We start from the raw sequence: 24722 nt of genomic DNA on the forward strand, positions 1-24722 counted from the left end.
CTGACTTCTTTCCCAGACAATCACAGCCCTTATCGAGAATATTCGACAGGAATGCGAACAGTTAACACCGGAAATTTTGGGGAAAGTCATGGAAAATGTGATAAAACGGGAATAAAAGTGTACCAAAATTTGTGGCAGCCATTTGACGGATTTCATTGTTTCAATTTAACGGAAAAAACTAAATAGGTACAAATAAGGATTTCCATCACTCAAAAACATTTTTTTATTTAGTAAAAAAGTTATTCAAAAACAACATTGAAGAATTATTGTTTGTGTATATAAAATTTTTGCCTCACGGTGTTGTCCAATTTTTCCATATAATAATTGCACATAACTCTTTTTGGTATGGAGAAAACACAAAAATTTAAAGGCTATAAAACTGCATACCAAAAATCTGGTGTTAGCATTGGGACATGAATGTCTCTGGTACTACAAAAGAAATACTACTCTTCCATAAATAAAAATAAGCTTATAATTCCAATAAAACATGAATATTTTTAAGCTTTACGACTTGATTTGTCTTGGCTTGGCCTTTTAGAGCTTTTAATGCGCTTGGCTTTGCGAAGATGGAGCTTAATAAAAGTTTAAAAAGGTGAGGCGCCCTTGGCATCCGTTAGCTTTAAGCAAATTTTTTGATTTACAAAACAAAAAAAAAAAAACAAGTAAAAAATGTATTGAAAATAAAACTTGCTTTTGCTTTTTGTTTGCTTTATTTTCTATCGGCGGGGAATAACAACAGAGAAATTTATGAATGGTGACGGGTAAAAAGTACTTCTTGGGATTCACTCGCACAGTTTTGTTTGAAACGTGCGCGTGGAAAGCTTCTATGGTTCGGATAATTGTAAATTAATTTCTTATAAGTTAATGAAATAATAATAATCGAACTTAAAAAAATAATTCATCTCTCTCAGTAATGTTAAAAATCTCAGTGATTATGTGGTTGATTGCTTCGAAATGTCGGTTACATTTCCATTTTAATTTTTAATGCATTTATTGACATTTGAATTCTAAATTTGTATTTAATGAAATACATTTTTTTTCATTGCAGCTGCGCGCTCGGACAAAATAATCTTTCCCAAAAATAATGATTTCGATAGCAATTGTACTCTGCCGAACGGCCAGCCGGGCATTTGTCGCAGCTTGGTGGATTGCGAAACAGCTTTGAGGGAAAGGAGTGAGAGGCCGAAAACCTGTTACTTTGAAGGGGATGAGCAATTTGTTTGCTGCCGTGGGCCAAGACCCTCCGAATTAGGTAATGATAACTTCAAAAAACTAGTACGGGAAATGTTAGTTGAAATAATGGTTTTTACTTTCAGCTTGCTCTGAGCACAATATTCCACGAACGGAAGTAATCAACGGCTTGCAAACTGAAGCTAAAGAGTTTCCATTTATGGTATGCTAAAATCGGTATTTATTAATATTTCTATGTATACATTTAAAAAATTCAAAAATATACGACGGTTATTTCTCACAGTCTAACGGAATCAATTTCCATGTACGGGATTAAGTTTGATTTTTTTTATTAAGTTCGAATTAACCGCATGTTTGTAAATCGAATACAGTTTATTGACATATTTGATGAAGGGTGTTCCAGTCAAGAGTGGTAGAGTGCTAACTTTATTTATTACTTGGTTCTATATATTTTAGCTGCCAAGCTATAAAGTTGGTGAGACAATTGTTGAGTTTTATACACATAAGGTGGCGCAAAATTAATGATCCTATTTTGCTTTTAAGTAAATTTTTTACTAGATCTTTGTTTTGACTTTTACGACCTTCATTTCTGTTCTCTTTTTATACTACAGATGTCTAATGACGATAGCGAGATGAATTTTGCGCCTCCTTGTATATATATGTATTTTTTTCAAATATACAACAACTTTTTTTACAAATAAATATTTCATTCTACAATAAAAATGACATGAATTCAAGTTCCAAACTTCATACACACTTTGTAAACATCCATCCAATTTACCTTCTGCTCAAATATGAACGAGACGGTATCAATAAAACGGTCCGCGGATGACATATGGCAAAAATAAATTTTTTGTTTTTTGGTAGGACTGTTATAAGCTTACATGGCAAATTTCAGCGTGATATGTCACATAGTTTGTTTTCTGTGCTACTGTAAACAAGTCAAGCTCGAATGTGTTCTTCGAATTCTCTTTTATGACTTCAATTGTCTCAAAATGTTTTCCACGGAGCGGCAACTTGAGCTTGGGAACAGGAAAAAGTCACATGGAGCCATATCAGGTGAATACGGTGCTCGCGGAACGATATTAACATTATTTTTGTTCAAATAATCGCGAACAAGACGTGATGTGTGAGCTGGTGCACTATCGTGATGCAAGAACCATGACTTGTTGTCCCACAATTCCTTCCTTTTAAGACGAATGTTCTCGCGCAAACGCTTTAAAACGTCTAAATAATATTCAGCGTTAACTGATGGGCCTTCCGGAAGGAACTCCGAGTGCACCACACCTTCGTAATCGAAAAAAACAGTCAGCAACACCTTAATTTTTAAGCGACTTTGGCGTGATTTTTTGGGTTGATGTACGGCCCTCTTTGAACGATTTGTACCACTAGAAAACACGTGCACGCGATAGAGCAGGGTCCCCATAGGTTGTCTGCAACATTTTTAAGGCCTCTGAAGCCGAAATTTTGTTGGAATAACAAAATTTCAAACAAATTCTTTGTTCAACTTGAATTTCTATCGTTAAATTCGAAGAATACATTCGAGCTTGACTTATTTACAGTAGCACAGAAAACAAACTATGTGATATATCACGCTGAAATTTGCCATGTAAGCTTATAACAGTCCTACCAAAAAACAAAAAATTTATTTTTGCCATATGTCATCCGCGGACCGTTTTATTGATAACGTCTCGTTCATATTTGAGTAGATGGTATATCAAAACTTCGCACTTTTTATACAGAACTTTAAGAAAATGTTTAGCTATGCTGTTTTATAACTTATTTAATTCAATTGTAATAAAGTTCAAATTTGAAGTTAGTAGTCTGGCCAAATACTCATTTTTTATAGATATTTTTAAGCAATTTTTTTTTAAGGAAATAAAATGCGATCGTTTTGATTTTATAGTATGTTATTATTGACATCAAATAGTATACAGAAACAATTCTTTTTTGACATCTTTTTTGTTGTAGTGTGGTACCAAAATAAAAAAATACATACAATACAAAAAAACATTCTGGCAGGTGTTGGAATGGGAAATTTTTTTTGAAAAATAACAAAATGGGTATATTTTTCGGGTCGAAATCACGCTGTAGTATAGAAACTTAGGGCTGAAAAGAAACGAAAGTAGCACCTGCCAGAACTGCTGACGTGTAGAATAACTGATGAAAATTTCACGTCAATCGGTTAAATAGAACTTGCTGTAGGTCGTTGACAGATCAGAAAAACGTTGTTTTGAGAAAAACACGTTTAAGTTTTCGCAGTGACATCTGCAGTTGCCGTGCGGTTAACAAAACGCAGCTACAATGTGCTCTTCAATATGCGCTATAATCTTACTGATATTTTGAATTTTAGTCTAAAATTTTCACACTACATATATAATATATGTATATATATATATATATATATATAATTTTATACCTCATTAAACTGGCTTCAAAGTTTCATTGAGTTTTAATATTTTTTCCTCGTTGCTCAGGGTATAGCAAATGTACATTTTTTTTAATGGTACAAAGGCTTAACACCGTTAACGAGAAATTCGAGTCCGCTCAAAATTTAACTTTATTGTGCTAAAATTAAATAAAACTGTCTACCCAATTTTTCCACCCTATTAACAAGTTTGAGATTTTGAACAAATTTTGTCGAACTTTGTGCCTTAATATAGAATGAATTATTTTTTTATAAAAAAGATAAATGAAATTAAAAAGTAAATAGTCAAAACTTGTCATTATGTGGTGCTTTTATAATTTTTTCTTTATCTTTTTATGCATGGAATGATAATATTCGCGTAAGAATTCAATCATGTGAATTTGAGTGACGAAATACTAATAAGAAATATGATTAATGGCGTATGTATGTGTTTATACGTACACCTATAATGCACGCCAATGCATTTATATGTACGTACATATGCGTCTCATACAATAAATAAAACAAAGCACAGCAATAAGGTAGAATCTATTTACATCTGTTATCAAAAAATGAGTTCACGGTCAAGGCCATCAACTTATGAGCGTAGGTATGTACCGCAGGCACAGTGCAACGTAAGGAATATAGGAATTATGTGTGATTAAAGTCTCTGTGTGCGTGGTTACAGAAATTGTCGATGACTTTTTGCAAAAACTGTTGCTCTACCTCGGCAATTTCACGCTGAATGGTAACTTTCAATGCTCGTTTCCGGTTTATTCACATATTTTAAAGCACATTTTGGTTAGGGTAACACAGAAATAAAGACCATTTTACTATATATTTAAGTATATCTTAGTCAGATTAGTGATCTATAGGAACTTGAATAACTTGCAGCACTCGATAAAAGGGCTGCTGTGGGAATTTATTAACTGCCACATATTCACATTAGTGTGCCTCACTCGAAAAAAATTGGTACTGGTTATCCATTGAAACTGAAATTTGTTTATATTTTAAAACTTCCTCCTGCCAAATATTTCAGAAAAATATTGTGATCTACGAGAGCTAAACCGATTTGAGCGTACATCTAAAAATCTTGTTATTTTGATTCCATTGATACATTTTCAAAACATTTTTATATAGATCTTAGCTTAATCTCTTCTATCATCTCAGGTGACTTTTTGCACAAAATATTTGTAAAAACTAAATATACGTATTGGCGGCCGCTGTATCCGAATGGGTTAGTGTGCGACTACCATTCGGTAGTGATCAAGTTGAAGAAACACCAAACGGTGGCTGATGATTCTGAATATAACGCATTTGTTAATCGACTGAGAATGGAATAGAACATGAACACATATTTAAGCGTACACTTTTTTGGTGGACTTGGTTGGCTTAGTTATACTTGCTTGGTAACTCCTCTTCATTCTTGTGGAAAAAGAAAGTCCTATAGACCATTAGCAAATTGTGGAAAAACTGAAGTGAATATATGCAACAGACGTTCCCGGGCCATCACAAACAATAGGCGCCTTCGATTCTCCTAGCGTTAGTGAATGACCAATAGCTGAAGCAACTGGCATACATTACCATACTTATGTTGGCAGCACTGAAACGGAGCTACCAAAAATTAAATTTGTTTGGGAGCACTTCATGAATTTTAGTTAGACCGCTTTAATGCAGAGAAACTTTTTGTGTTTCAACTTGTTACTTACTTGTACTATTAACACTTTTTGCTTTCTCGTTCTTCTCAATGTTATTGTTGACTGTAGACTAAAAACTAAGAATTTCAAAGTTTGTCAACACAACGGGATTATCGAAAGAAAACACGCACTCGACTGGATTAGCAAAATATTTACTCTGTACGCGGTCTAATGAAAGTTGTCTAATATCCGAAGATTGATTTAGTAGCATTGAAAATAGTGAGCTACTATACCTTCTTTATGAGGTATTCGCTAGTGGTGAATCTTGCTCGATAACTTTGTTGTTGCATGAAAATGAAAATTTATCGTCAAGTGAGCATATCCCAAACATTGTGAGCAGAGAAGTGGCGAATCGAAGACGCCTAATGACAAATAAATGTTTTACGTCACATTTGGGAAAAGAGAAAGAGGTTTTTAGCCCGCATAAGAAAAATTATAGTTAGAACTTAGCAGTTTGCCGTAAATGTAAAACAAATTATTTGCCAGGATTGCATTTTTAATGGAATTATGCATAAAAGATTTGAGAAAAAACAAAAATAATAGTGGATTGAGTTTTTTGGTTTTGCCAAATATATTAATTAAAATTGTGTTTGCCTTTAACTACACGGGTAATTTTGACTCATAATTTATTCCCTTGGGTTTTACCAAGGGACTAGGTCATGAATAACAGTGCGGCAATTGCATACTGACTGCAATAATGCTAATAACATTGATACAAGGTGGGACAAAATTAATCACCCTTTCGGGGATCTATAATTTTTGCGAACGGTGTTGTATGTCATTCATATTTGACACTTGTGCACTAGACAGCTGCAGTATGCATACAAACAGACCATTAATGGAGCGCGCAAAGGTAAAAATAAAGATTTCCATCTCTCAAAATCATTTTTCTTAATTAGTACAAAAGTAATTAAAAAAGAAAAACAAAAAAAAAATCGGATGATGAACTTCGCTCCACCTTGTATGAGGGAAGGAAATCAAGAAAAAGCTTTAACTTAGGGTAGTTGCAATGGCCAGGTTGTTGCCCTTACAATTTAACGAATCACTCAACGAAAGAACCAGTCGAGGAATAAATAACTAGGACATTAACCGAATGTAAAATATGGATTGTACAAGCTAAATAAGCGCACACGTATAGTATACATGAATACAAAAAAATACATATATCTGTTGGTATTAGTGTGCGTACTGTGGGAGTATTTGTAAGCACTTTAACCCAGCGGAGAGTTAAGAGGTACTTAAGGTGGTAGTAAAATATAATGCTTTTGGAACTGGGAGGGAAGATATACTCAAAGTACTTAAAGCTGCAACTAAAGCTGGAGTCTAGCTGATATGCTGGTTACAATTTAAAAAATTACTTACTCTACAGAAGTCTTAGTTCGCTAAGGATTGTACTGTGATTCGAATTCAGATGGTAGTGCCAATGTGTGTACTCTGACACAGTCACGTATATCAACAACGTGATTCAGGATTCGTTGCGGTGGATGCTAAGGACCCTTTAAAGAAAATTTCAATATATCTAAAGAAATCACATCATAAGGCCATGACAACTAGTTCACAAATCGTGTATCAATCGATTTGTATAATTCATTTAAAAAAAAAATTTAAGAAAAACCATAATTTATCTTATATTTTCGCTAATATTTCTTTTTATAAGCCAGTAATGGCCAATTATATATTGATTTACCGAAATCATAATTAATAAAATAGAGAAAAATGTAAGATCGGTGCCGAAAGATAAAAACCTAAAATTTTCAGGGAATCCAAATTACTAAAAATTACAAACAACTTATGTTATTTGTTCAATTCCAAATTTAGGTAGCTCTGAAAGTGTCAAAAAAAAAATATTTATAAATAAATTTAATAAAAAAATCCAGAAAATATTTTTTTTTAATTCTTAGGATGTTTTTTATATTAGTATATTTTTATTTTTATTTTTGTCTGTATGGAGAATGATAAGAAGTATGAAAAAAAGAAAATATAGATATATTTAACTAAAATTTTTATATCAACATCATTCACGGCCTACCAGGAAGCGGTCGACCTTAATGAGCCAAAGTCAAATCTTTAGGTAGATAACTTTTTTCTTTGAAAAATATTATTTTGAAAATCATTTGTCGATTTGAAGCAGATTGCAAAGTTGGTGGAGTAGGTGGTCCTCAGGGTCCTATATTGTTACAAGCATTCTTCCTAAAACGCTTCGATATCTGTTTAATTTCATTTTTAATTTTTTAAAAGTTATTACTTTCAAGAATTTTCTTAGTTTTGGCAAACATTTAAACAATGACAAGTTTGAAGGTATTTTGGGATTCGAAAAAATAAATTATATAATCTTACTTCACTTCTGAAAGGGAAAACGTCGAAACAGGCTGGAAAACAATTTGTTCGCTGTTTATGGACCCAATATAGAACCGCAAAAATAGCAGAAAGAAGATTCCTTTAAATCCGTACTTGTAGACCCTCGTCTAAAATATTGATAAGAACATGGAAATTGTTGAGAACTTAGTTCAATACACAGGAATAGAAAATTAGGCAGAAAACGGTGCGACAACATAAAAATTGCATAGGAATAAACTTTATACAAAATTCGGAAAATGTAATCAATTTGAAAAATTTTAAATCAAAATTTCCAAATTTGTAATTGCATACTGGCTATGCAGCTTAATTATATATTGTAGTGTAAGTTTGAAGTCGTTCAAAGATCATGCTGATATTTGAATTTATTTTTTGCATACGATGTTGAAACTTTTATTTCATATAAAGCACTTTTCGGAAAATGCAACTTAATGAAACATATTGGAAATATACAGATGAAGTGAATTAAGTATATGTGCACAAGTGTATTAAAGAATGTTATCTTCTTTCGACGAAAAAAACGTTATATTATTATTAGACCACAAAAATTGTTTCGCCCAATAGACCAGAATCATTGAAACCTTAATTTCCTTAAACTTGAGTTCACAATAATAAAGGAAATAAAATTAAATCTCTCATTCTAGGTAGCTCTTGGTTGGGCTACACCACAGCCGAGCGTGTACGAATACAAATGCGGCGGGGCTTTGATTAGTTATGATTGGGTCCTAACTGCTGCGCACTGTACCTCTGTGGGAGGGTAAGTTAATAAGCAACATTTATCACTAAAAGTTGATAACAGATTTTATTTTCATTTACTCATCTAAATTAAATTTAAAATAGCGCTGAGCCGGTAGCGGTGCTCTCGGGTGGAGTTACTTTGACCGATACCAAATTCAAGCCAACATCGATAGACAAAATTATTATACATCCGAAATATGAGCCTAAATTAGCATACAATGATATTGCGCTCATTAAATTAAAATCAGTGCCGTAAGTTGAAAACTGAAAAATATTTGAAATGCTACTTAGAAGCATATAGATTAGTGATTTCATGCTCCCATTCCCATAGACATGAAACGGAGCCAGCTTGCATTACGGATCATTTGCCCTTAGCCAATGTAAATGCGACAGCTATCGGATATGGACACACTGTCTTTGGTAAATTTCTGTGTTTAAATAGTAAACATTTATAAGTGCACGCCTTCAAAGAAAGACACATTTTATATTTTAAAACCTTTTCGTTTTCTGTACTGTACCCCTTGCACTTTTTTACAGGTGGCACATCATCCGATCAACTTTTGAAGGCTTATCTTCTCACCATCGATTTACTTCTGTGTCAATTCTACTTTGCCGATCAGGATGCACTGCCGAATGGCCTAATGGAAACGCATTTATGTGCAAAGGATACGCAGTTCAACAGGGATACATGTCAAGTATGTCATATAACTAAATTACTTTGTTTTCCAAAATTAACGTCAAGCAATTTACTATCGATTACCCCACAAGGGCGACTCTGGTGGCCCGCTAGTGGTGCACGAAACCAGCTCATATAGAAAAGTACCCTACGTAATTGGTGTCACTTCATTTGGCCTAGGCTGCGCCACAGATGCACCGGGAATTTACACGAACGCTGCAAAATATTTGGACTGGATTGAACCAATTCTGTGGCCGCAATATTTGTTAAAGAAGCCTTAATTGAAAAACAAAATAAATTTAAATTGAGTATTTTACGAAATTGATTTTTGCTAATTACATATAATTGCATCAGATTATTCCAAATATTAAATTAATTATAAAAAGTTTTATGTTCCATGATGATTTTATTTTTAATTCATTTTAATTTTGTTCTCGTGGAGATCACTTGTAACATCATATTAGGACAAGTAAAAGTTTTAACCACTTTCCGCAAGATATATTTAGTAAACCACATCTACATGGTATACTGCGTGGGAACAATATTTGAGGACAACTTGAGAGTAAAACTAATTAGCCTTTATTTTGGCTGCAATAACCTCCTCGATCCGGCCCCTTATTCATATTGCTCATAACGGTATTAATTTCAGCCTTCAGGGAGGAAATGGCGTTATGGGGATACTCATCGGTTTCATACTCAACTACGCCCCATAGTAGTAATCCAGGGGATTAAGTTCTGGGTAGTTAGGCAGGCATAAGTTCAGAGTTATATGGTCATGGACATTTTTAGCCATCCAATCTTGCATTGCCAGAGCAGAGTCTTGCTGAAGGATGTATAGGCTGTCACTGCGTACACAATCAATACAGCGTTACACTACTGTCTCTAAAACCTCAATATGTGCAGCAAAATTCAGTCAAAATTCTTAGAAGAAAGAAGAAGAAAAGTAGAAAGAAGTATGATGGCACGTTTTGTCCTTTGTTGCTCACAATACCCAAAGCCGTAATAGTGGCTGGACACTTCGAGTACATAACAACAAGAACCTCTGTAATATTGAAAATATAATTATAAAAATCTTAACCAGGTGTTTCTTAGATTTTTGACATCATTGTTCTGAGACTTTATCCACGAATTAATGATAACTACACCTTGAAATCTAGAATTCCATTCCGACTTCGGTTTATTTCAGTTTTATACTTCCTTTCAAATGGCTCATACCAAAGCTCCATAGGAAATGTTATTTTCTCATTAGCAAGAAAATAAACAAAACATAGGTTCCATTTGCAGACAGTTTCTTACCTTGTTCAGTCATTTAAATCGAATGTGCAAAGTCATGAAATATAATACTACAGCAATCAATTCCTGATATTTTTACCTTTTAAAGATATTCATAATAATCGATCACATAAAGCACTTGGAAAACATAACAATCAAATATGTTTTATATAAATAAGGGTTTTTCAGTTAAGGTATTCCTTATATTTTTAATGAACAATTATGCTACTGTAATGCTTTAAAAAAAAGATATTTTAAGGAATTGATTCATACATTTTTTTGTAGTTCCTATATTATATATAATATTTACATCTTGGTGAACCTGAACTGAATATCCGAAATGTCTCCAGCTGATGCCTCTAACATAAATTAATTAATTAAGTGGCTTGAGGTATACACTACTGAATACCAGGGTTAAAACGCTCACAAATACTCTCACAACACGTAAACCAATACTTGCAAAGATATAGATTCATGCACACCGTATGTGTGTGAACTTAGTTTCCACAATCCACAAATTTGATTCGGTTCATGTCTTGAACTGAATTAGTTTTTGCTCCACTAGCTCTTTCGTTGAGTGATTCGTAAAGTTTCAAGGACAACAACCTCATCATTGAAGCTTAAAATTTTTTGAGTTTTTAAATCAGTGACGACCAAAGCAATACATTAATATTTTGTATTTGTATTAAAGCAACAAAAAGCTTACCACTGAAAAAAATTATGCCTAGATAAGAAAAGAAACACCTTTGTAATCCTGTGAAACGAAATAAAATCGCAAATAGGAGTTTAACCAGCATTAACCTGGTACAGTATCTTTGCCTGCAATAGGTGGGCGTGGCAAGACAGCCGGTTCTACGTACCGGTATGACCCGGGATTTTGCCACCTCAGCGACCTAACCAACGAAAAGCGAACTCCGACAACAGCTAAGATGCTCCACTTTCGCAATGAGTTTAGCAAAAATGCAATATTTTAAGGTCACCAATTTTTAGTTATACTTTATGTGAACTCAAGTGAAAGTTTCGGGAGGTAACAAAAAGCAAGCCAGTAAATATATTTCTCATTGCAAATCATCACTCACAAGTGGGTTCGAAGCCGGAATCGGTGGAAGTGTAGTCTCACAAGTGAACTTTTTTCTCCGTATTGGGTTTTTTCGTATCGAATTTCAATCCGAAATTTGGACTGCCAGAGGTACTCACCTACAACTTCAAACAAAAACGCAATACTCGAACCAATAATTTTAGTTTTACCTAACTTGGAAGAAATAGGCAAAACACAAGTTCTACTTGCCTATGTTCAAAATAATAATATTAGGATTAAGAATTCAAAATTTAGTTAAATAAATTATTTTTCAAGGAGATCTTATGACTGCAAAAGGACCCTAGAATGGATTTTCAGCACAAGTTTTGCGTCTTCTTATACTTCATGTTTTTTATTGGACAGAACGAACACACTCCGTGAAAAAACGGCAACACATCAACATTTTGACCAGCTTCGACTTTTTAATTTTTGAATCTCCATAAGTTCTTGCTAAAAGCATTTTCATTGCCTAACAAAAATTATATAAACCTTATTTTCTAACTTTATACAAAAACTATAAAAATTCCACAAACTTTTCAGTACAACTTCACTGCTCTTAATTAGAATTTCTGAATGTACGACACAGGCAAGGGAAAAAATTAGAAAAAATCAACGGGAGTTTTTAGATTTTGGCCTTTAACAGAATAAAATTAAATAAGCTATAAAACTTCATATCAAAAATATTTCTAGAAATTCTATCCAATATATACGTATGTACTGAATCCGGCACTCGAAATATAACCAATTAAAAGGGCCATAAATTTAGTTTGGAAAATTACTTTTATTCAATTCGAACTAAAAAATGTGTGAAAATAATACAAAATTAAGAATCAATTTACTTTTGCTCAACATGACCATCTTTTGCCTTGAATATGGCCTTGAAATTGTCCAGAAACGAATCGTGATGAATGTGACTGGCACTCGTGGATAATGGCTCTTTTCAGCGCCTCGAGACTGGTGAATCTTTTATCTCTGACCTTGCTCTCCAAAACGAACCAAAAAGAATAATCCATCGGATTCGCGTCTGGAAAGCGATTTGAAAGCCATTGTGTGGACATTATAAAGTTCAGAACGTTGTTTTTTTTTAGCCATCCTTGTTTCCCTCGAGCTTTGAAACCTCCCTGGTCTGCCACCGATACGCCCATAGCTTCAGGGCAACCTCCAGAAGACTTTCCCAATAATATTTCGCATTTACCTTGATGCCTGGCTCGATGAAAACGATTGGAGAGTACTCATCTGCGGTTACAACGGTCCAAACCATTACCTGTGGCGGTGCTGTCTCCTGGTGGCCAATCGATGACTCAAATTCTCGTATGAGCAGTCGCTTCTTCATTTTTTGAACCATTTCACGTGACGTTACAGTCTTTTGATGACCACCTCCATGCTACCAGTATCATTGTAACGAGTAAATGAGCGATAAACAAGAACTTTATTTACTTTAATGTACTCAACCTCGCGAACAATAGCTGGTTGTGATTCTCCAGCCAAATATAATGCAATCAACCTATTACGTTTGAAATCCATTACTGATTTTCTTTTTTCGCGTTTACTCTAGGCAAAATGATTCCGCGTGCTTGTAAACAAAACTCTGGGCTACCGTTTAGCCAACTAACAGGCAGCTAATGCCGGTACATCAGCTGCGCAAGCGGTCTGAATTTGGTTACACTTCGATTGCCGGACCCTCTATATATTCATACCCAAAAAACACCTCACACCCAGGATGAAATTGTGCGCACAGTACTCCATAGTTGTGTGCCCAAGATAAGTTGACATTCCTATGCCGAAAAAATGGGAATGTCAAAGAATGGATTTTTATTTCAACACGATACCGATCCAAAATAAACAGCTTATGGTGTTAAAACGTAGATACTTTTCAACACAAAGCATTTGAAAAAACATACCCCCAAAATTTTGGTACCACTTTCTTTTCATTCCCGTAATTGCTTGAGGAAGTTTGGAAATTATGTGCAAGCCAAGATATCTCCGCACATCCAGAAAGAATATGAGCCACCATCGTGATCAGCATTGGGTTAGCAAAGACTACAAAAATGCCCATTTGGGACCTAGATGGGAGGCCAATACTTTTGGAAGAACGTGTTATGCTAAGGTGATCGTACTTGAAAAACTTATATACTATATTCTTTATATTCACATACATATAAAACCAATAAATTAATAAATAATTACAATTCTTAAACTGTTTCTCCTTTTCTAGAAATAATCCGCAACTTTCATATAAAGCTCAAATCCGTTCAACTTGCAACCATAACAATTGTTTTCGCCCGACGCACCGTCTTCCTTCGAATTTACCTTTTAGGATCAGCTGCAACAATTGGAGCTTTGGATTTCTGAGGATATCAATAAAATAAGCTAGTTTCTTCTTATTTTTTGGCAGTGTTATGAAAGTTGATTTAAACCAACCTTTTGTGTGAATTGCCCAGTGCCATAGATGGAATTAAAAGTTTTCGACTTAATTCATATAATACTTATACATTCCTTTATAGTTTATATAGAAAACAAAATATAATTTCGTTGCCGACCAGTTTTCCCAATCCATTCTTCCCAAAACTTTTTTCCCAATGCTTACTTTTCCCAAAGGCAAATGTTCCCAAATTTTTTCATCCAAACTGTTTTTCGCAAGACTTTTTTCCCAAATACATTTTTTTCCAAAGAGCAAAAAATTATTTATTAATGATATAAAAATTATAAAATGTGTAAAAATTCTTTAGAGGAGTTCTACGCAAAAATACGGTGGATTGCGTAGCCGGAGTCGGACTGATGAGGGTTATTTTTTTGAAGCGCGGCCGAAGGCCGCCAAGGCGAAAAGGAGTTCTACGCAAAAATGCGGTGGATTGCGTAGCCGGAGCTGGACTGATGAGGGTTATTCTTTTGAAGCGTGGCCGAAGGCCGCCCACGCGAAAAGGAGTTCTACGCAAAAATACTGTGGATTCTATCGAAACTGAAGAAAACATTATTATTATTATTATTTTTTATTTAATAAATAATTTTTTGTTCTTTGGAAAAAAATGTATTTGGGAAAAAAGTCTTGGGAAAATAAATTAATTTTCCCAAAACCATTTTCCCAATTCAATTAAAATCCTATTTTTTTTCGTACATGTTCCATAAAACAGGTTTGGGAAAAATAGGATTTTAATTGAATTGGGAAAATGGTTTTGGGAAAATTGGTTTGGGAGTTATTTTATTGGGAACAAAAGTTTTCGGAAAAATGACTTTTGGGAAAAATGGATTGGGAAAAGTGTACGGTAACCATATAATGCAAATATTAATTCATAAGCCATATAGAAAATCTTTGGACCTATCTCTAGAATAAAGTGCGGGAACACAAAATTTCATCAAAAACTGACCTTGTGGCTATTTTGCTCGAGGATTAGAGAAAAATACCTGCCGAATTTCGTCAAAAACGGTAGAATCAATACCAAGATGTTTTGATAATGTTCAAAAAATAATGGTGTATTAAATATCTTTTAGATTTATTTATGCTCTTACTAGTCACATCAAAATACCATTCTGAGCAATGATTTGTGACTTGTTTTAAACGTATTTCTAAGTTTATATACAATTTTTTATATAAATTATTTTTAAAGTTTTGCTGAATTCCTTAACGTTATCATTTAGTTTTAATAATTTCAAAATTAATTTATAAATAAATTATAAGAAAGTGCATACATTTTAAGATTTGTTTAATCGACCTCAAATGCAAATTACTGAGTTTTCCTTTCGAATAAACTATAATTAGACGGAATTTGTTGGAAAATAAAATGTGCTAAATACTACTTTTTATACAGAATACATATTAAGCAGGATAAAAAGTTAATCTAAAGTACTCTGATATTTTTTTAATTTTCTTAATTTTTCTCTGATTTGTGAATATTTGCGACAGAGTAGATAGTGCAATCAGGCGCATTATACCGTATAACGCTTCTGTGTCTTCAATATTTTTTATTTATTTTATATGAAATATAATTGTAAAAAATTACATTAAAGGAGTAGGGCAACTAGCAGCTGGGGATATTGGACTGAAATGGCTTGTGCACTATTTAATTCATGGACTCGAATAATCAGTTGATCTCAACGTTATTGAAAATTTACTAAGAATACAAGAATAAATAATACAAAAAAAAAGTTTTGCACACTGTGTCAATCCGTACAGAATTTATTTGCTGATAACACGTCCCACGGACATAATTACCTTTATGTATACGTACGTGTGTATGGTATAATTTTTTTATTTGTTTTCATTAAAGTATTATTATTATTGTTTTCGAAATTAAGCTGCTTATCACATATGGGTTTTGGATTTGGAGCGCGATGATTTCACTTTCAATTGCCAGACTAGTCTCATTCCAGTCGTGTAATCAAATAGACACATCTTTTGGTACTAACAGAGAAAACTTGCGATCTCTTCGAAGTTAATACAAACTTTTGCAATGCAATTGGAATCGCTTTTACTTTTCATATTTTTTACAGTTATTACATTCGGTTAGTATTTCGCACACAAATTTTATTCAATTTAATTAATAACTTTATCCACTTCTACTTATATATAATATTTCAGCGCAGATGCCAGATCGTATCATATTCCCTGATATCGATGATTTTGAAATCGAGTGCACTTTGCCGGATGGTGCTCAGGGTATGTGCCGAAACCTTCGATACTGTCCGAGTGCTTTCGATTCAAGGGAGCGGGTAAAAACCTGTTATTTCGAACGCTCCGAACAATTTGTATGCTGTCGTGATGAACCAAAGGAATATGCTACAAAACGAGGTAAGAAGACACAGTGTGCAAGAAAAGGTTCTGAGTCAAGAGATTATGGGAATTGCACCAAAGCAGCCTAAAATCCTTGTTGAGTTATCTCTTTTGCAAGTTGAACAGATGTTAACAACAGGTGAACTATTGTGGGCAACTGCAAGTATCTCGTTGCCGTGAGTTTACTGAGTCACTCAATCCTAAACGTGCGGCTTCTCACGAGAATATTACCTGTGCACTTCAGTATTGGTGGCTGACGTAGCCGGAAGGATTGTATGATTCGGATGTGGCCGGTTTCGAGGCCTCACGCATGAAACACCAAATGAGTATGTTTCTCATAGCAGAAAGCCCATAAAAAACCATCTGCCATTCAGAGGAGCCATTAAACTGTAGGTCCCTCCATTTATGGAGAAACATAGAGACGTATACCAAAAATAGGAGGAGCAGCACGGCCAAACACCCAAACAAAGGGTGTAAGTGCGAAATATATACATATACCAATGAAACCACAATTTTGTTGATTTAGAAATACAAGTTTTTTATGCAAATGTAGTAGAAAATATTTTACTCAAAATACTGCCGTTCTTGCCGTAAATATCTATGGCGAATTCATTGCTATGTCTACAGGTCTTGTTAATGGTAATGGTTGTACGGGTTAGGCTAAGGCCTAATTACTTAATTATAATTATTTAGTATACCGAAGAATCGAGTAGGCTCCTTAGGAAGGAGCAATTGTAGGTCTTCCTCCTCTAGTAGGTACGAGCCCAAGATTCTGTGTCTCCTGTGGCCTAATGCCTCACAGTTGGTGATTAAGTGTTCCATAGACTCCTCGTCATCACTACAGGTGAGTGCAGTAGGTGAGTGTCCCAAAGCGATCAGAATGAAGAGTCACTTGTTCCGCGCTTTCGATTGCATGAGGGCATCAACTGAAAGCGGTGGAGATATGGCATAAAGCAGCCGTCAGGAGATAATAATACTCATGTATTAAAACTCATGTAATAAAACTCGCCAAGGATGAAACTAAAAAGTAATTAGTTCATTTTAGATTTAAATTTGGACCAATTGGTTTTTATGTTCGCCATTGAACATCGTTTCCAAGTTTTCTTAAATGAGTTTCTTATTAAAATATTTTGAATTGAATGTAGGGAATTATGTAGCGTTAAAAATTCATAAATTTGTAGCAAGCATGAATTCCAGTTTCATGGGTATACGCCATTTAGTTTAATCTTCAGTTTTTGTTTGTGATTTTTTAGCCTGTCTCAGCTATTATCCGCCTATACATGAAATGATTAGCGGACTTAGTACCCAACCTAATGAATTTCCTTACATGGTAAGTATTGTTGTTAATTACTTAACCAGAAAGTTTTGCAAATGTATCTATGAAAAATTGCATTTCCACTCAATGATGCTTCATATATTTACATAGGTTGCCCTGGGTTTTGAAACTATGCTGCCAGATTTGTATGAATACAAATGTGGAGGGGCGCTCATAGCACCAAATTTCGTATTAACAGCTGCACATTGTGCACGTGTTGGGGGGTAAGTAATACTCATTTTACATAAAGTTATAATATAATAAGATGATAAGAATTAAGAAACTGTACTTGTATTTAGCTACTTTCACTTATTATGTATTGTATATTATATAAATAGGTAGTAATACCTTACCATCAATTGATTAAAAATTTTCATGTATTTTTCCCATTTAGTTTTAATACTCCTTGATTTAATTTGTTTTTAGTGCCACACCTTCTGTGGTTTTACCAGGAGGTGGCAGTTTAAATGATTATTCGGCGAAGAAACATCAAATCGCCGACGTTACAATACATCCTGCCTATAATTCTAAGAAATCTTACAAGGACATCGCTTTGCTTAAATTAAAGGAGCCAATTACGTATGTTGAAAATTTTATAAACATTGTAGATACGAAATACACCGCACCACAAAAATCAACCTTTTTTGGATATTCCGGAAAAATTTCACATTCACTTGAAACTATAGATTTCGTACCAGTTTTTAATTTTTAGATCAATTTATGGGGGGCCTCTTATAAGTCGGCTTCAAAAAATCGATTTTTTTACTGCAATCGATATATATATTATAGGAGAATATGCCCTTAAAATTTTACAGCGGAATTCAAAGTGATTTCGGAGTTACAGGCCTGTTTACCGTCCCTCGTGTGAGCATACTGTCTACCTTGTGAAAACTTTGAAACACGTTTTCTGAAAACCATGTTTTTGAAAAGGTTACACGCCATTATTAAAAAAAAACCACGAAAGTTATAGTTTCAAACCGATAATCTATATAAAGATAATTAAAATGCGGAACTAATTAACTAACAAAATACAAAAAAAAAAAAAATCATTTTTTAAAGTTATTTAACACTTTTTTTGTAAAAAAGCGAAAAAAGCACCTTTTTCAATAATTAATTGTGTGTTAATTTTTTCATATTTTTATACAAGAGTAGTCTATTATATGCGGGAAAGCCTTCTGAATAAAACAGTATTTTTCTTTTGTGTTTCAGGTGAAAACTACGAGAAGCTGTGCGAGATCCCTCATATGTCCGCCATTTTGTTTTTTTTTTTTTATGTTAAAAATTTTTTATTACTCTCGAAAAAAAAAATTGAGAAAAAACACCTTTTTTTGAAGCCACTGATAGGAGGCCCCCTTTAATTACAAAAGAACTTTATAGTTTTAAAATACTAATTTTTTTATAAATAGTACTCACTTCATATGACTAAAATTGACATCAGACAAAAGGTGAAAGATTCAGTTATAAAATACAATTTTTGCTTATTTTTCGCCAGTACAAATATAATCTTTTTTATGGTAACCATTGCGTATACTTTATTTCATAGGAGGCAATTTCAACTAGTTTTTTAAGCAGAATTTAAAAAAAATTTCGCAAGAAGAGCGGAGCCGAAAAAATAATTTATTGTAATTTAATTATTAATATTAATTAGTATTCTTTAAACTTAATGGATTGTAATTTAAAAGTGTAAAAAAATGGCTGTATTATAATATTTTGATTCGTCTGATATCCATTTTAATGTCATAAAGTAGGTATAAGTATTTAAATAAATTTTTTGAAAATGTATTCCTTTCAAATTTTAAAGTGCTATAAAAAATGTAATTCAATAGAAAATGAAAAACTGGGTATGCAACATTACTTTGTGAAATCTATACATAGTTTCACTTGCATATGAAATTTTGCCTGTTGCCCGGTGGTATACTTACAGTTATTGCATTAAGCAACATTATTTCTGAGCTTTAATTTTGAATTTTTTTGCGAAGGAATTTTACACCAGCATGCATCGGAGAAAATGTATTATTGGACAATGAGAATATTACCGCTATTGGTTATGGCCATACTATTTTCGGTAAGTCATATTTAAAAAAAATAAAAAGTTAATATTTCAGACGCGGTTTAAATAGGTCATCTCTCATCAAGTGGAGAGACACTTTGATGGTTAGAATGGTTTTCCATTCGATGTTATCATTATGTACACGTATTACACTCTAATGGTCTCCCGCTACGGAGCTGGAATCTTTCCGAGACATAAAGTATTTATTTAGCTCTCGCTGTTTATCTCGATCCTTTCTTATCCCTTTGGACACATTTATCGAGACAATAAGGCACTTAAGTGAACTAACTCAAGTTTCTAAATTCCCGTTGACTATGCATTTGTTATTATACTTCAAGGTGGTAGATCATCCGAAGACCTCTTGAAAGCTTATCTAATTATTGTAAGTAACGAAGTATGCCAAAGACACTACAGAGACAATGAACAATTGCCAAAAGGTCTAATGGATACACAGCTATGCGCACAGGATAAACAATTTGGCCGTGACACTTGCCAGGTGAGTTGGAAAAATAAAAATATTTATTTATGTTAATGGGCTAATCTCTCTTAGGTTACTTAGAGGTAATTTTTCTCTCAGTAGAGTATATACGAGAAGTTGCAAAAAAGGTTTATTTTCACTGTAACTAGAACCAGTCTCCTAAGCTTATAATTAAAATAAAGAAAAAGAAAGAAAGAAAAAAGTTGGTTAAAATAGGTTCGCTAGTTAGGGTTGAAGTAGACAAATCTCAAAATCGTGTTTACGGTCAGATTTAGTTTAATTTTTAGAATATGCATCTTAATTACATGAGAAGTCATAATTTATTATTGCATATGCATTGAATAGGAGCCAAATGATCTCAGAAATTCATTTTGTGAATAATATAGGATAAAAAGTGCCCTATAAGCTGCACCAAAAATGGCCTGCTTATATATGATAGTTCTAATTTTTTAAATATATTTTATGCCAAAAAAATTAAAACAAAAAAGGTAAAAATAGTAAGAATATTAAAAGGAACCAAGGATATTTTACTTTAAAAATTTTTTTGACTGAATTTTTTCAGTTTTCCTCTTGATATAATAAAATCTACAAATAAAATAAAACTATTTTCACAAACATTTACTACATTGTAAAAAATACTTGGAACACTTAATATGGAATCTTTCGTCGAATTTCGCTCCAGAGATCAGCTGGCTCAAATAAACAAGTAAATATAAAGCCAAAATCTTAAAAAGCTGTTTTATCAATCATTTTCTTGATGTTTGAGTGAACAAAATTAAATGCCAATCCAAATCAAGAAAAAGGAAAACGTTAAGCAACGAAAAATTTGCCATAAATGCAAAAACAGTTAGAGAAAGACACTGAGCTTGTTTAAAAATGTTTGTATTGCCCAAGAAAAGAATCTATAAATATACTTTATACCTAAACTTACGCTTTTTCTCGATTCATTTTATATTTATCACTTCTGACCGGCTCAAAAACAAAAGTGCACAAAATACTAAATTCCCAACGAATTTATTTGTTTCCAAAAAGTTGAATCCCGTCTTTGCTGGCAAAAAATTCTCCAGTGAGCGTCCGTCTTGTGTCGAACTGTCACTATGCACTCTCAATTCTTGAGTCAGATATAATTGTCTGGCGTTAATGAAAACATACCTACTTTCAAAAATTAGGAATAACTATTACAACACGGCTAATATTTTAAATCTGTAAACACGATGATCGTACAGTCTATTATCGTGTAGAAAATATAAATATTTATAAGCATGAGTGTAATGAAAGGATAGGGGAGAGAGGACTAAATGATATAACATTTCTTTCTAACGGTTTTACTTGGATTTTGGCGAAATTTCGTATGTTTGATAAAAGGCTTTGAGGAGCTTTTTCGCGGCAGAAAAACACTGGGACATTTGTCTGCCGAGGGGCTACAGCTATTAGAAAAAAACTTGCTTCTATCGGTTTTGTGTTTCATGCACGGAGGTTCGAACCTACGCACTCCCGAATGGCGGTCACGCACCAACGCACTCGGCTACGGCGGCCGCCATGGTGATAGAGTCAGGAAAAATGGACGCGCTTTACGCAAAATATAGCAATACAAGGCAAGTAGGATTTTTGTAAAGGCTCCTTTGGTAGAATTTAGGTTTTTTTATAATCTAATAATAATTTTAAGAGCACCAAATAATTTTTTTATGATGTTATTGTTTTTTACAAGTACTTAGTAATAAATTTCAACCCCTAACTCATTGATGTTCAATATTTTACTGCTAATATTTTTTAGCGCTTTTCACAACTTTAGTAAAACCAATACTGAAATATGGTTCGAATACCTGGTCCCCACTTTACCAAATTTACTGAAATAGGCTAGAATACCAACAAGTATAGTTTATGAGATTTTCGATGGAAGTCACTATATGATCTTCCGCTACACAAGAGTCGTATCAAGTTCATCGATATTCATACCCTTGCTAGTCGCATAAAAATGTTGGGAGTAATTTTAGAATCAAAATGCACACAGGGTTATTTTTAGCTCTTTTCTTCTGGTTAAAGTTAATGTTGATGTTCCTCGTTCTCTCTAGAGTATCAGGGCACTTAAATTCTATTTTTTTTAAACCATGCGAAACACGCCGACTTACGCCAAAATTTTAACTCTTATTCCAGTACTTCTGGTAAATCGCACTTTAAACCTTTACGAAAACGATAAAGAACACTCTCCCCATAAATAATTGACGATTACATACTTCTAAAGTTTTATGGAACTTTTAATTTATTTGTAGCTAAACAGATTTAGATCTCGAAGTCTAAGAAACTTCTGCCTTTATTATATGCACGTCACACCTCGTTGCGGTTGCAGAGAAATCGTTGGATTTAGCTGCCGTAATTGAATGAGATTGTGTGTGTTCCTTTGTTGGTAAGGCCCGGTATCGAAACCCACTATATGCATGAAATGCCAGATGATACCAAAGTTTCGGCTGGCAAACCTCCGATTGTTACTATAGACATGTGAATGCACATATGAATGCAAATAATCTATCATTACCAGGTTTTGACATCTGCTACGGTGAGCGGAAATCTGTCCGCTCATTTCAGACGCATTCACACCCTCGTCCAATCAGTCGTTGCTCAGCCGACAACGAAGTAACATGGGTTGAAGTTGCGTTAATTTTTTATCATGTATTCTCAACACAATCTCAGGGTTTTCATAAGTAAATCATTGTCATGATCAATTCGAATTGAATACCATAGGTGGCGCCTTTCCACAATAGTTACTTTATTTTTCGCGATTTTGACAAGTCTGACGTCATTTCTCTTTCCAATACAAAATACACGAATAAAACAACCAAAAGGAGGAAAAATTACATGTTTGAATGGCTTGGTAATAGTGTGATTTGTGAGATTTAAGCGAAGTACCGTGTGTTAAATTGTGAAATTAATATAAAGTCTTTAAATACAGCTCGTTTGCGATTTCATGAGGAAGACACCGTCCAAAAAAATTAACCGAACGACAGGACGTCCCCTTAGTATTAAAATAGCCTATAAATTTGTTGATGTTTTGAGAAAATGAATTTCAAACTTTTTGTCGAAAGTAGCTTTCACTCAAATCTCGTTATGTCTGTAAATATTTATTATTTTTTGACTGACGTTTTGACCCACTTTGTGGAACTAGAATTTGACAAAATTTTGACCACATATAAAATCGACGATGGAGAATCCAAAAATTCAATAAAAAAATAATAGCCTATGAGCACATAGGCTATTGTTATACTAAGGGGACGAGGAGCGAATTGTGGTGTCCACGGTGGCACAAAATCCAAAAACTTCGGCTATCAAATTGTGCGAGACCCAGCAAAATTCATTTAAAATCAATTTCAGCCTCCAAACTGTTCGGAATACCCTATATAAGACTGGGTATCGTGGCCGAGTTCCTCGACGCAATCCCTTCATTTCAAAGATAAATAAGAAAAAGGCAAAACAGCATTTAAATAAGCCGTACGCTTTTTGGAACATCACCATAGTTAGTGATGAATCAAATTCAATTTATTTGGGTCAGATGGAGCACAAAAGATTTGGCTAAAGCCAAATAAATGACTTCAAGAGAACAACCTGCTCAAAACAGTTAAACACGGCGGAGGAAATGTGATGGTTTGGGGGTGTTTCGCGGCATCTGGTGTCGGAAAGCTCGTGTTCATAGGTAAGACAATGGATAAGCATGTGTATCGCGACATTCTTAAAGAAAATTTAAATCCAAGTATCGAAAAACTGGGCCTTAATGGGACAACTTGGCAATTTCAACAAGATAATGACCCAAACCTTTTGTCTTATCTTGTGCAGGAGTGGTTGATATACTATTGCAAACAACTTAAAATGCTCCCCCAATAGCCGGGCTTAAATCCTATTAAGCATGTGTGGCATCTTCTGGAACGGAAGATACGATTTCACCACACAACGTCTAAGGATTCTCTAAAAGAGGCTGAATGGAATAAAATAACACCTTCCGAAACTTCAAATCTGGTAAATAGTATGAAGAGACTTTTGCAGGCCGTTATTCAGTCTAAAGGAGGACCCACAAAGTATTAGCGCGTTACAGCTGCAATGGAGCAAGCTGATTACGCTACATGTACCAATACTCTTCTGATTTGAATTTGTGCCTTACTTTACCTTTCAAGGTTCAGCTTGTAAACCTAAGTCGAAATGAATTTTGTTTTTGTTGAGATACGTAATAAATAAATACATTTAAAAAATACCGTTTTCTATTTTTTATACTTTCATCAGAAGAAAAGTTATAGCACTGAGAACTTCGATTTTTCGAGTGTGCCAATACCTTTTTGATTCACTGTATGTAAGGAAAGCGTAGGCATCGAAATATTACAGCGAACACAATCGAATGAGTCGAGAGGAAGTCGATTAACGCATCCTTATAATGAATGCAGATAGAAGGCTGGGAGGGATCTTTAATTAATAGCTTGATTTCGAAAAGCCTCTTTCTTATACCTGTTTATTTAAATGAACAACTAAATCATAATTATTTTCTTTTTTCTCAGGGTGATTCTGGTGGACCATTGATATTAAAGAACGGGCATGTGCCGTATGTGGTTGGTATAACATCTTTTGGATTGGGCTGTGCAACAGAAGCTCCGGGCGTTTATACGCGAGTATCAAAATATCTCGACTGGATAGAGACGATTGTATGGCCAAAGTAAAGA

The 24722-nt window shown here is 33.9% G+C and overlaps 2 protein-coding genes across 2 annotated transcripts; both read left to right on the plus strand.

The window, feature by feature from the left end:
- Positions 1-820: 820 nt before the first annotated feature.
- On the plus strand, positions 821-9364 carry LOC129253137 (serine protease snake-like). Its single transcript, XM_054891401.1, has 8 exons — positions 821-956; positions 1049-1252; positions 1317-1393; positions 8295-8407; positions 8491-8640; positions 8720-8808; positions 8926-9083; positions 9157-9364. The coding sequence occupies exons 1-8, from the start codon at positions 914-916 to the stop codon at positions 9343-9345; spliced, it is 1023 nt and encodes a 340-aa protein (XP_054747376.1). The 5' UTR covers positions 821-913; the 3' UTR covers positions 9346-9364.
- Positions 9365-15995: 6631 nt separating this feature from the next.
- On the plus strand, positions 15996-24719 carry LOC129236070 (serine protease snake-like). The gene is made up of 7 exons (XM_054870264.1): positions 15996-16200; positions 17436-17512; positions 17609-17721; positions 17924-18076; positions 19477-19562; positions 19886-20043; positions 24561-24719. Exons 1-7 carry the CDS (start codon positions 15996-15998, stop codon positions 24717-24719), a joined length of 951 nt encoding a protein of 316 aa, XP_054726239.1.
- Positions 24720-24722: the final 3 nt, after the last annotated feature.

Source organism: Anastrepha obliqua, chromosome 1, assembly GCF_027943255.1.
Source record: "Anastrepha obliqua isolate idAnaObli1 chromosome 1, idAnaObli1_1.0, whole genome shotgun sequence".
NCBI lineage: Eukaryota > Metazoa > Arthropoda > Insecta > Diptera > Tephritidae > Anastrepha > Anastrepha obliqua.

What these genes read in the sequence shown, in the direction of transcription:
- LOC129253137 (XM_054891401.1), top strand. Translation starts at nt 914, where the DNA reads ATGTTAAAAATCTCAGTGATTATGTGGTTGATTGCTTCGAAAT. An exon ending in GTGGTTGATTGCTTCGAAAT is followed by an intron (nt 957 to 1,048) that starts GTCGGTTACATT and finishes TTTTCATTGCAG; the next exon opens with CTGCGCGCTCGGACAAAATA. An exon ending in ATATGGACACACTGTCTTTG is followed by an intron (nt 8,809 to 8,925) that starts GTAAATTTCTGT and finishes ACTTTTTTACAG; the next exon opens with GTGGCACATCATCCGATCAA.
- LOC129236070 (XM_054870264.1), top strand. Translation starts at nt 15,996, where the DNA reads ATGCCAGATCGTATCATATTCCCTGATATCGATGATTTTGAAATCGAG. An exon ending in CATTGTGCACGTGTTGGGGG is followed by an intron (nt 17,722 to 17,923) that starts GTAAGTAATACT and finishes ATTTGTTTTTAG; the next exon opens with TGCCACACCTTCTGTGGTTT. An exon ending in TTGGCCGTGACACTTGCCAG is followed by an intron (nt 20,044 to 24,560) that starts GTGAGTTGGAAA and finishes CTTTTTTCTCAG; the next exon opens with GGTGATTCTGGTGGACCATT.